Genomic DNA, 11,903 nt, shown 5'->3' with positions numbered 1-11,903 from the left:
TTTTTTCCCTTTCCATATGTAAAGATACATTGAAAGGAATGTATTATGCGCAGAAAGGAATACATAGAATGACTGCCCACAACATACAAATGGCATATTGTTAGGTATTTAGTATGTCAGTTTCAGCAATCTTTTTGATTTCTGCAATGCTTAAATAATAAGGGGCACTTAGTCAAGCATTGGTTTTACATATCTGTTTAATTTTTGCCACCTGTCAAACGTTATCCTATCACTAGGGTGAAGTGGCTAAGATTTGTTACTTGATGCTAATACCACAGCAGAGGCCTCCTGTAGGATGCTTTTTCACCTAGTCTTTTCGTTATTTTATTGAAATATTTTTACTCTTAAACCGTAGTTTAAGGACAACTTAATTTCACATTTTTCTGAAAGCAAGCTTTTGAACCCATCAGAAATGTCTTACATCTTACAACAACTGACGCTTACAATATACGAGATAAGCAAATATACCTGTTTGTCAGGTGTAAAGAATCATCTACAGAGCATGCACGTGGTAACTAAAATGTACAAACAAGCACGCAGCTGTGCCTGTGATTCTTTTATTCCCGTAAAATTCCAAGAGGGGAATAAAATATATCATTTGTTCTAGATTATCGTCAGACACTATTTTCCAGTCCTGATGTCACAGCTGTTATATGCTTAAAAAGAAGGAAAGAAAGAAATATGCTTCTGAAGACGGGGCAAGCTTAAACCTGCCACTGATTAGAAAATCAGTCACAGGTGCGCTTTTAACCGAATAGCAACGTTAGAGGTCAAGTTGGAGCTAAAAAAAAAAAAAAACAAACCGCGCTGGACGTGAAAAGTCGAACCGCCGGGAGGGCACGCTGCAGGCCCCGTTCGGCGAGTTTCTCTCCGCACTTCCGCGGCAGCCGGGATCCACCCCTCCAGTCCTCACCGGGCAGGTACCTACTCTTCCTCCCCACCTGTCCGGCTCCCCGCGCGCCCGGCTTCCCGAAGCAACGCCCTGGCGACGGGACTGGGAACTCTCGGCGTGGGAGTTACCTTTCCGTTCGGCTTCCCCAGACAGACCCCAAAGACCCGAAACCGGGGCGGGGGTGGGGTGGGCGGAGGGAAATTCCTACCCGGCCCTCGGCACCCCCCCTCCGCCCCCAGTTTTTGTCCCCGGCTCGCTGCCTTTCTCGCTCCGATGCAGCCGAGCCTCACCACCACTTCTAGGTGGCCGTCCGGCGGAGGCGGTGGCGAGCTCCGGGGCTCTGGACAGGGAAATGGGGCAGGGTGAGTGAGCCGGCTCGGGGAAGGCCCCGCGGCGCCAAGCGAGCGTCCGACACCCTGCCCGCGGGGCGGGGGAGGCGCTGCCTCGGCCTGGGAGAGGCTGCCACCCTCTCCTCCTTCAAGTCCTGGCTTGAGAGACCAACTGCGAGCGCGCGCTCCGGGGGAGGGAAGAGTGGAAGAGGAAGCCGCGGGAGAGAACAGGCGCGCTACTGTCTCCTTCTGAAAAGAAAGTAGGAGCCCTGGGTGGGAAAAGAGGAATTAGCTCTCTCAACTTTTCGTCGCGAAAAGTTTTCCCAGGGCGTTCTGTTTATGCAAACTCGGCCGGGGGGGCCCGGAGACGCGCTGCCGGCGTGGCGGCTGCCCCTGCGAGCCGCGCTTCTCGCCCCGCTCCTCCTCCTTCCAGCCTGGGCTGCTCCTCTCCCGCCCCGAGAGGCGCCAAATGGCTACCCAGTAAGCCCCACGGGGCGGGGGCTGCAGCGCCGCCTCCCACCGCCGCAGCTGCGGGCGGCCGCTAGGACCCGAGGCGGGGGCGCCCGCGGGCTCGGAGCCGCGGCCCGCAGGTGGAAGCGCACCCGGGAGGCGGGCCGGCCCGGGGCTGGGGGGCTCGGGCGGGCTCTCGACGCGCGGCCCGCCCCGCTCAGGCCTCGGGTAGGCGCGCGTCCCGCCCTGACCGGCCGGCCTCTCCCACTCTAGTAGTGACACGCCGCCTCGGAGCTGGAGCCCGCGCAGCGCCCCGCAGGGCGATGGACAGCAGAGCCCCCCGCGCGCAGGACGCCCTGGCGGCGCTCCCGCCGCCCGCCGCCCCAGCAGGGTAAGCCGCGAGCGCCGCGCCGCCGGGTCTCCGGGGAGGGCGAAGGCGGCAAGGCCGCAGCGCGTTTACCTGGCTGGCAACTCGCTGCCCTGCCAGCTGCCTGACTCACTGGCCGAGGGATAGGCAGCCCAGGAGGCTGTTTCCTCCCGGCCTCCTTGGAGGCCGTCTGGGCTGGGGAGGGGGGACGGGGGTTCTGGTAGTTTTGATTCCTTTCCTACTGGGGCTGCGCTGAGCTGCTGAAGGGCAGCCGAATGCCGGGAACTGAGTGAGTGAGGAGTCCTGGAGCAAAAATAGTAACAAAGAGCCCCTTGTTTGGGGCTCTGGAAGAGCGGCGGACGATACCTGTGAGTGAGCTCTTGGGAAGGGGGAAAAAAGTTTCCTTGGCTGAGGGCTGAGGCCCAGGCAGGTGAGCAGCGTCAAAGTGACGGTAAGGAAGGGGCTTTCTGCGAGCAGTGGAGGGCAACGGGAGGGTGTGCCAGCTGTCAGCCCGCATGACAGTTCCGGGACCCGGCTGCGTGAGCGTCTGTGATTGGGGGTGTGTGTGCCTGTGGCCAATTGCTGGTGCCAAAGCCTAGCGCTAAGTCAGACTGCAAACAACGATACTTTTCTTTGTGTCCTCACGTGTTTGAAGAGAGATTGGAGGGGGAATGGGCTGTCACATGGTGAGTTAATATTAAATGAAGCGTGTCTTCCTGCCAGATATGCTAATCACCTTGCTAAGCATTTGGGTAAACAGTAATGAGAACAGGTAGTTCTGCAAGAGATGGGGAGAACCTGAAAATAACCTTAGTCTCGGTAAACAGGGAAGGCTTAACTTAGGTGCTCCTTGAGCTTCTGAAGTGGGAACCCCTTTGATGTAGTGTAACTTTTCCTACATATATTCCCGCAACTCAAATTTCCTTTCTGATAGTTAATCTGAAGGCAGCAATGTCCTAAAGGGAAGACAAAGATTCCAGAAAAGAAACGTTAAGGAAAAATCGACTTTGTAACTAATGAATGGGAGTTGTGCAGTTTTCTTAAATCAGTTTCCTGATTTAAGAGAAGTCATTTTTCCCTGGAACATGACAGGCGTTTCCTTAGAAGCAAGTCACAGCATGTTTATTCATCAGAGACCATGCGAACGTTGGCAGTTGTCTAGAGGAAACATGGAGAAGTCTCAAAGCAACATGACTAATATAGAAGATTTTTAATATAATGCTTACGTGGAGGAAACATAACATGTAGTGTATGAATTAATTCTTTCATTTTGTTTGAATGATCTTCTCCCCTCTGCAAATAGCCCTATTACTCTTGACTTCCGTTCCCATTTTCCCAGTGTTTTCATTGTTCAGTGTAATATATATTCTTCCATATATTCCATATATATATGAGTAAAGAAATATACTGGTAGAAAGATATCAATCATAAAAGCATAGGGACTACAGAGATATGTAAACTGAACAGGAGACAACTTTCAGGAATACAGAAATGTATTTGGGTGACACAAAATAAGATAGTATTAAACTGGTGGGTTTGAAAATGGATAAGGTTAAGGTACAATTAAAAAATCATATGCATATACACAAAATAACATGTACTTGTCAGAAATCAATACTTCTGAGTAAAATAGAGATCAGATGGCTTTGGGATGAAGAAGTGCAAAGAGCTGTCTAGTGATAAGCACGACTGTAATTAAGATGCTTCAGATTTTACTTTTGAGAATTTAAAATAATTCTTGAAAATAATGTATAAAACTGCATTTTTTAATTCAACTATGAAGAAAATACTTTTAAGGAATTTTACCCTCCTCTCCTAATTGAATGAGGGATATCTGCAAAAATGTTTCAACATCTTGAGTAACATGCCCCACTGTATCATTTTACTTTGCATTCTATTTAAAGAAGTTATCAATATCTGCAAAATATAAATGTAAAAAAAATATCTTTTTTCATTTTTCTATATTGTCCCTTGTATATTCCAAGTGCCTATTATGTAATATTTGTTGAATATTCAGTATTGCTTTTTTTCCTCAAAAACCCCAGCACATTAAAAATGATTTAATTGTGGGGGGAAAAATCTTAGATATGGGTTTACGGGAGGTAGTAAGGAGCAGTCTCAATATGTTATAATTATTAGATTTGGGAAGTACATTCCTTACTATAAAACTAGTTAAACCATGACTCATGACTCCAATAATCTATGAGGCCTACTTCAGTCCTCCTTGGATATCCTTGCTCTAAAGAATCCCTCTGTAATTTTCAAAGTTTTACATTGTAACAGATCATTTTAAAGAAATCTAGTGCAACTCTGCATTTTACAAATGAGAATCTGAAGCCCAGAGACACTGAGTGGCTTTGCTGAAGTCCTAGAACACGTGAGTGGCAAAACCAGAAGGAAAACCCAGGACTTAGTTGCCGAGTTCAATGCATTATTATTTTTGTTATTTGTTTTTTGTTTTTTCTCTTTTCCTGACCACTGTAAGATACATTCATTAAAGTTCAAAGAATCAGCTTGGGTACATTATCTTTAGAACTGCTAGCTAGTGCTTGTGTTTTATGCAGGATAAGTTATACTTGCCCTGACAGATACCTTTTTGTTTGTTTGTTTGTTTGTTTTTCGCTTAACTCCTTGAAATTTAAATGTCAAAAGCGTAGTTGACCTTGCTTTGAAGGACCTTAATGCTTTGATTCTGAAACAAATTTTCAGGAATGGACAGGGGTAAAAAACCTACTTGATGATTTTGCAGCTAAAACGTGTAAAAATTAAATGATTTAGCAGCTGCTTGCTTAAGCTTTTATTTGGATGCATTGTTGGTTCTAAAGTTTTACTGATTGTACATACTGAATTCTTGTTGGCTAACATTTATTGACTGCTTACAGGTTGAATGCCTTAGCTGAGGTTTCAACAAGAGAATTACCTGGAGATCTTTAAAACTAATACCCATGTTCACACCTACTACTTACTCTGATTTTATTTGACCTGGGCTGGGACAAGGTGTGGAGAGGTTTAAAAATGCTGTTCCAGTGATTGTAATGTGCTACCAGATCTGAGAACTATTGATTAAGTAGGTTTCAACATCTGAGATGGAGGTGAAGCCATGAGTGGAATGGGGGCTTCTGTTAATCATTTTTAGGGAACTCAAGATCCTCACTTTCAGCTTTAGTTTTTTTTTTTTTTTTTTTTTTAAGATTACATTTAGATAATTTATACTAAATAATAGTATATTATTAAATAGATAAATAAAATATTTGCTACTCCTTTTTGAGGAAGTATATTAACTCCATTTTGCAGTTGTGGAAACTGAGGCTCAGAGAGCTAAACTAACATACTCAAAGACACACCACTAAAAGGGATGAATGAGTAACAGAAACAAGATCTGATCCCCAAACCTGTGTTCTTCCTCCATAGGTATGTTGGCACCCAATGTTTGCCACTGTGGATTACACTGAATGGGAATGGCTAAAGAGTATTTTATTTAGAGTGGCTTCATAAAGTGTCCTGTCTTCATTCTTTTTAAAATCACATTTGTATTTTAAAAACTCCCACAATTTCTAATGCCTATGAAAACCCCCAGTGCCTAGAATTTAAAATGAACATAGGGGTGCCTGGGTGGCTCAGCTGGTTAGGCATCTGACTCTTGGTTTCGGTTCAGGTCATGATCTCACAGTTGTTTTTGAGTTCAAGGCCCATGAAGGGCTCTGAGCTGACAGCAGAGCCTGCTTGATATTCTGTCTCCCACTCTCTCTAAATAACAAGCAAACATTAAAAAAAAAATAAAGTGAATACAAATATTTGGTTTCTGTCTTCAAAATAATTAAATTTTCATGTGTTTGGATGATTTAATTTAACTCAGTAAACTTTTGTCATGTGATAAGCTGCTTATTTTTGCTATTAGGTAGTTATTAAAAATTTAGTGTAAATTCAAAGGTGGGTATTTTTGATTACCAAATAAGAAAAATAAAAGTAAGTCAATACTAGACTTCTTATCCAAAGTCTAATTTCCTCTAAATGTGTTAGAGGATATTGAATAATATTATGACCTTATTACAGTATTGAAATGCCAGGTGTATTTATATAATATAAATGCCCAAGCTTCATGTTATTGAGACAACTGCTTTCATTTAACTAATTAGTCAACACTTGTAAGCCCTTATTTTATATAAAACACATTTTTCTAGGCACTAGGAGATTGGCCCCTGATGTTAAGAGCTTTACCAAAGAAATTCTCTGTAACTATACAGGATAAAAAGGAATATGATGTTAATATAGAAATGGTACTTTTTTTTTTTTTTTTAACTGAAGCTTAAATCACTGATCAGCAAACTGTGGCCAAGCAAACTAAGTCCAGAAGGCTGAAATGCTGAAATGGGCCCTTCACCTATTTTTTTTTAACTGCAATTTTTTTTTTTTGGTGGTAAAATACACATAACAAGATTTATCTTAAACATTTTCAAGTGTACAGTTCAGTGGTAAATTCATATTGTTGTAAAATCAGCACTACCATCCATTTCCAGAACTCTCTTGTTATAGAACTGTAACTCCATACCTGTTAAACATCGCTCCCACACTCCTGTCCCTGAAAGCCCCTGTCAGCCACCATTTTACTTTGTCTGATTTTGACCACTCTAGGTACCTCATATAAGTGGAATCAAATAGTCTCTTTTTTTTTTTTGTGACAGGCTTATTTCACTTAGCATAATGTTCTCAGAGTTGTTCTCAGAGTTTATTCGTATTGTATCATATATCAGAATTTCCTTCCGTTTTTTTTAGGACTTTGCTCATCCATTTATCTTTGGATGAACACTAAGTTGCTTTCTTATTGTAGCTATTGTGAATAATGCTGCTAGCAACATGGGCATACAAATACATTTTTTTAAGTTTCTTTTTTTTTTTTTTAAAGAGAGAGAATGAGTGGGGGGAGAGGGACAGAGGGAGAGAGAGAGAATCTCAAGCAAGTTCCACAGTCAGTGCAGAGTCTGATGTAGGGCTGGATCCCACGACCCTGGGTTCATAACCTGAGCCAAAATAAAGAGACGCTCAATCGACTGAGCCACCCATGCTCCCCTACAAATATCTTTTTAATACCTGCTTTCACTTCTTTTGAAGTAGAATTGCTGGATCAAGTGGTAATTCTATTTAATATTTCAAGGACTATTCTGTTTTTCCATAGTGGTTATAGGTATTATACATTCCTAACAACATTTCACGAGGATTGTGAACCCTTGTTGTTTTCTGTTTTTTTGTTTTTGTTTTTTTGATAGTCACCATCCTAATGAGTGTGAGGTGATATCTTGTAATTTTGATTTGCGTTTTCCTAGTGACTCCTGATGTTGAGTATCTTTCCATGTCCTTATTGGCCATTTGTGTATCTTCTTTTGAGAAATGTCTGTTTAAGTTCTTTGCCTATTTTTTAGTTGGGTTTGCTCTTTTGGTTGTCGAATTTTAGGAGTTTTGTATATATTCTGGATAGTCTTATCCTCGGTAGAGCTTATTGGCACACAGCAATACCCACTCATTTGCATATTGTCTATGGTGGCTTTCACATCATAGTTGAGTATCTAGATAGAGATCATATGACCTCAAAAGTAAAAAGTTTTACCCTGTGGTCATATATAGAAAAAGTTTTCTGACCCTTCTGGACTAACTTATGAAATTGATAAATGAAGTAATTATTTAATTCAAATTTATTTATTGGCAGAAGGACTTCTAAGTATTGAACTTTAAATTGGAACAAAATGATTAATATTCTGCTTGCATAAAACAAGATATATCTTAGAGTAAGATACAAGATTTTGTAGAATGGTGATTAGTGATTGATTTTTTTTTTTTTAATGTTTATTTTGAGAGAGTGCAAGTGGGAGTTGGGGAGGGGCTGAGATAGAGGGAGAGAGAGGATCCCAAGCAGGCCGCATGCTCAGCATGAAGCCCAATGCGGGATTCAGTCCTAGAACTGTGAGATCATGACCTGAGTCAAAATAAAGAATTGGAACTCTCAACGAACGCTCAACTGACTGAGCCACCTAAGCGCCTTGATTTAAAATTTTTTTTTTTCCTTTAATGTTTGTTTATTTTTGAGAGAGAGGGAGCCAGGGAGCGCGCGTGTGCGCTCTCTCATGAGCAAGGGAGGGGCAGACTGAGAGAGACACAGAACTCTAAACAGGCTCCAGGCTCTGAGCTGTTAGCACAGCGCCTGACTCAAGGCTCAAACCCACAGACCACGAGATTGTGACCTGAGGCAAAGTCAGACGCTTAACCGACTGAGCCACCCAGGCACCCCGATGGGTTTTTTGTTTTTGTTTGTTTTTGTTTTTTGTTTTTTAACTGAAGGCTCAGGGTTGGCCCCTTGGCAAGCATTGTAGAGTTTTCACATATGATATTGGAATATATTTTAAAGAGAAGTTCTAAACTTCTGTGCTGGAGACACTTTTGTGAAAAATGAATAATACATAGTTAAGATGTTTAGGAGCAAATGTGTCTAGAAGAGCCAGACCAAAAGTTGAAGGAGTTCCTATCTAAGCGTAGGCATCTATACCTATTTTATGAGTTAAATCAAACTGGCTTTATAATTGCAACAAGTGTTTTTGTTGTTGTTAAAGATATTTCATATCTGTAAGCTTTTAGTGTTCCAACATTAGCATGATGGTTGTTGTAAGACTTTTTTTTTTTTTTATGACTGCTTTGCTAAATTTTTTCCCATCTGCTAACAGTAAAAATAAACTAAAAGTATGGGAGAAAGAAGTTTCCCAGGACTATTTATAAAGGGCCAAATGTCTTCAGTTTTTCATACATACTTCATCTGAGGAATGAATCCCTTGGAAAAGCTTCTCAAAGACTGACTAGTCTTTGGAAAAATGCTAGAGTGAGCTTGGGTAATTTATTATTAGTTTCATATAGTGTAAGTTCACAATGCTGTTTATAAACGTAAAGAAGTTACAACTGTTTAATGGCTTTAGACATTGAAAAAAGCTGTAGAGTTGAATTGTGGGGTAATATGACAAAGAAAGTATTAAGACAGCAAAGAATGCCCAGGTGTGAGAAAAAGTCTGTTAAGCTCAACTCCTAGAAAGCTGAAAAGTCGGTACTAGTTGTAACTTAATACATTTTAAATCATTAAAATCTTTACAGAGGTCAGAATTTTCAGGTTTCATTGGCCATGAATTGAGGCATTTGGGTTTTGAATATGTGTAGTGCCCTGTGTTGGGCAATATCCTGATTATATCTGTGCCTTTTCCTGCCATATAGCTCAGGGATATTGCTCAGAGACAGGCCTTCAGAAATTTGGTGGGAGGAGAGCCCATTTACTACAGAACTGGGTTGGTTTCTTAGCTGCCTACTCTCCAGAGAAAAAAAACAGAGCCCCATTAAGGTTCTCAGGTTTGTGGTTATGAGGTAGTGAGAACGGAGGTGCTAGGGAAACAGGGAGAGTTGCCTCAGAATCCCTCATTGTAATTCTTCCTCGTTACTCTTGCTCCTTCCCTGTTAGAAACACTCTGCCCGTTGAAATCAGAGCTTCAGAGACTAAACAATTCTCTCTCTCTCTCTCTCAACTTTCGTGTTATATATAAAGTACTGTAGTCCCTGCCCCTCATCTGTGGGGATATGTTCCAAGACCCCTGGTGGGTGCCTGAAACGGGAGAGTACCGAACTCCTGACGTATACCATTTCTCCCTATGCATACACACCTGTGACAAAATTTAACTTACAAGGTAGGCACAACGAGAGATGAACAACCTAACTAATCATGAAATAGAATAGTACCCATAGAAGTTCTGTGTAGAGGCCACTTTTGGGCAGCAGGCCTGAGCAATGGAAGGTAGGGAGGGCCCACGGCCACCACGGAGCTGAATACAGACAGGCCCACCAGGGCACCCACCTCAGAACATCCATAGGCCCGAACTGACCACGACGAGGCACAGTTACCAAAAAGGGAAAATTCCGTAAGGCCCCATACGTCCACACCTCCCCTCTAAAAGCAGCCCCCACCCACTGCCTCCTTGGAGACGGTGTCTCCTTTGCCGTCCTGCCCAGGACTCCCCTGCAGTGTATTCGGTAAACTTCTGTCTCCTTTGTTCTGCCTCAGGTGAAATCTTCCACCAGCAGTGCCACCGGTTTCCACCCCATCGTAGCCCCACATTTGGGGACCCCGTCTGAGAGGGGGAGACACCACGTCATATAATATGTAATAAAAGTTACGTGAATGTGGCCCGTCTCTCTAGCTCCCGTGTGTGCTCGTGCGTGAGCCCTCTCTCCCCTCCCCTTCAAAAATATCGGACTGTACTCACCCTTCCTGTGATGATGTGAGATGACAGAATGCCTTTGTGAGATGACGTGAGGCAGACGACGCAGTGTGAGGCTACAGTTGCCCTTGTGACGATTCCCCGGAAGGGGCCCCTCTGCTTCCGGGCTGGGGTTGACCGCTGGCAACTGAAACAGTGGAAAGTGAAATCGCGGATAACGGGGACTAGGGCCTGGGTTAATAGCGTAGAGGTTTTCTTTCGTAATTGCCTCAGACTTGTAGAAAATTGTTTTGGACAGAATTAAGAGTGAAATGCCATATTTTGACGGGTTTGATTTTGTAAAATAACCTAAGTGGTTCAGAGGCAACCCTCTGAAATGGGGTTGAAAAAGAACCTGAGGTAAAATACTGTTGGGTCCATGATATGGTTACGCCTATAAAGTAGTGATTCTCATTTTCTATATGGTGTGTAGGCTGATTGCCAAAGACATCAGAATATATTTTTAAAATGGTAATGTCACTGGAAAAGGGCATTGCTTTTCAGTCTGATTAATTTGGAAGATTAACACTAAGTAATATGTATGCATTCCAGTGTACTTGTTAAAATTAGATATACCATTTCAGTTTGTAGCCTAATGTTACAGCTTCTGCACTTATACCAACATATATCTCTAGGGAAATAGACTTAAGATCCTCAAACCTAGATGGGACATTTATCACCAGTCTTTGAGGATTATCATCTCTCTAACCTGCATACACACGCGTACCTGCTATTATTTCTAGAGAAATGGAAGTGAGGAAGTATGAGATGACCCCAAGGGGAGTAGTGGTGACAGGAGCCAGAATTTTAACTGCTGCTACAGTTGTGTATCAGTTCAGATCTGCTGGAAAAACAGGAAATTGCATTACTAAATCTGATCATGGCTACCACCCTTCCATTCCCATGGCCAATGGATGTGCTATAGTTTCTAGGCCAAATTAAGCCAACAGTGGCCAAGATAATTATAAGAGCCACTGAATTCATTATTTCCTTTATGCTTAAGTAGAAGTGTCAGAGAAAAGAGCAACCCTTTGTTTCTCACTTTGTTCTTTTATGCCAATAGTGGAGTATCATTGCTTTAATAGAATTAGGAAAGAGACAGGGTGACTGTCTTAAAGGACCTCATGGTCTGATGCGGCCCCCATTTTTCTCTGGTATTCATGGTTCGGTTATTTACTGGCAGCAAAACTCCTGGGTGGAGTGCCTACTAGATTATGGGCATGGTTTCTTCCAGTCTTTCGCTTTTCTGTAAGATATTCATTCCCAGAGAGCAGCTAGATGCCTTAACTTCAAGCGAAAATCTTTTTGCTGTGCTTCAGGAGGGCAAAGCTAAAGGTGGCAGAAAAGAATGTTAGCATGTGAAAAGAAACTAATTTTTAAATTTTATGTTGTTATCCTATCTTACCAGTCTTCTGTCTTCAGTTTTCTCTTTCTCTGAAAAGAGGGCAGGTTTTACTGTGATAGTTTTATTACCTATGAACATTTCCTCCTCTAGGAAAGTTAGGTATGACATTGTTTGAATGAGGAAAAAAAAGAAAACAGACCAAAACAACTAGTGATCTGAAAGGAGAAATAGACTGATTTTC

The 11,903-nt window shown here is 42.6% G+C and overlaps 1 protein-coding gene across 10 annotated transcripts in view; it reads left to right on the top strand.

The window, feature by feature from the left end:
- Window positions 1-940: 940 nt before the first annotated feature.
- COBLL1 (cordon-bleu WH2 repeat protein like 1) overlaps window positions 941-11,903 on the top strand; it is a 169,823-nt gene continuing 158,860 nt past the window's right edge. For 9 of the 10 annotated variants that reach the window (XM_030324550.1, XM_030324548.1, XM_030324553.1 and 6 more), the window contains exons 1-2: window positions 1,186-1,254; window positions 1,945-2,062. In XM_030324550.1, coding sequence (XP_030180410.1) covers window positions 1,245-1,254; window positions 1,945-2,062 — 128 coding nt within the window. In that variant the 5' untranslated portion in view covers window positions 1,186-1,244. Of the gene's footprint in view, window positions 1,255-1,944; window positions 2,063-11,903 lie in introns of all 10 variants that reach the window. The other variant, XM_030324544.1, reaches the window with a different exon arrangement.

This window comes from Lynx canadensis, chromosome C1 (assembly GCF_007474595.2).
Source record: "Lynx canadensis isolate LIC74 chromosome C1, mLynCan4.pri.v2, whole genome shotgun sequence".
In the NCBI taxonomy this organism is placed as follows: Eukaryota; Metazoa; Chordata; class Mammalia; order Carnivora; family Felidae; genus Lynx; species Lynx canadensis.
The sequence above is the reverse complement of the archived record's forward strand: the minus strand, read 5'-3'. Positions and strand labels throughout refer to the sequence as shown.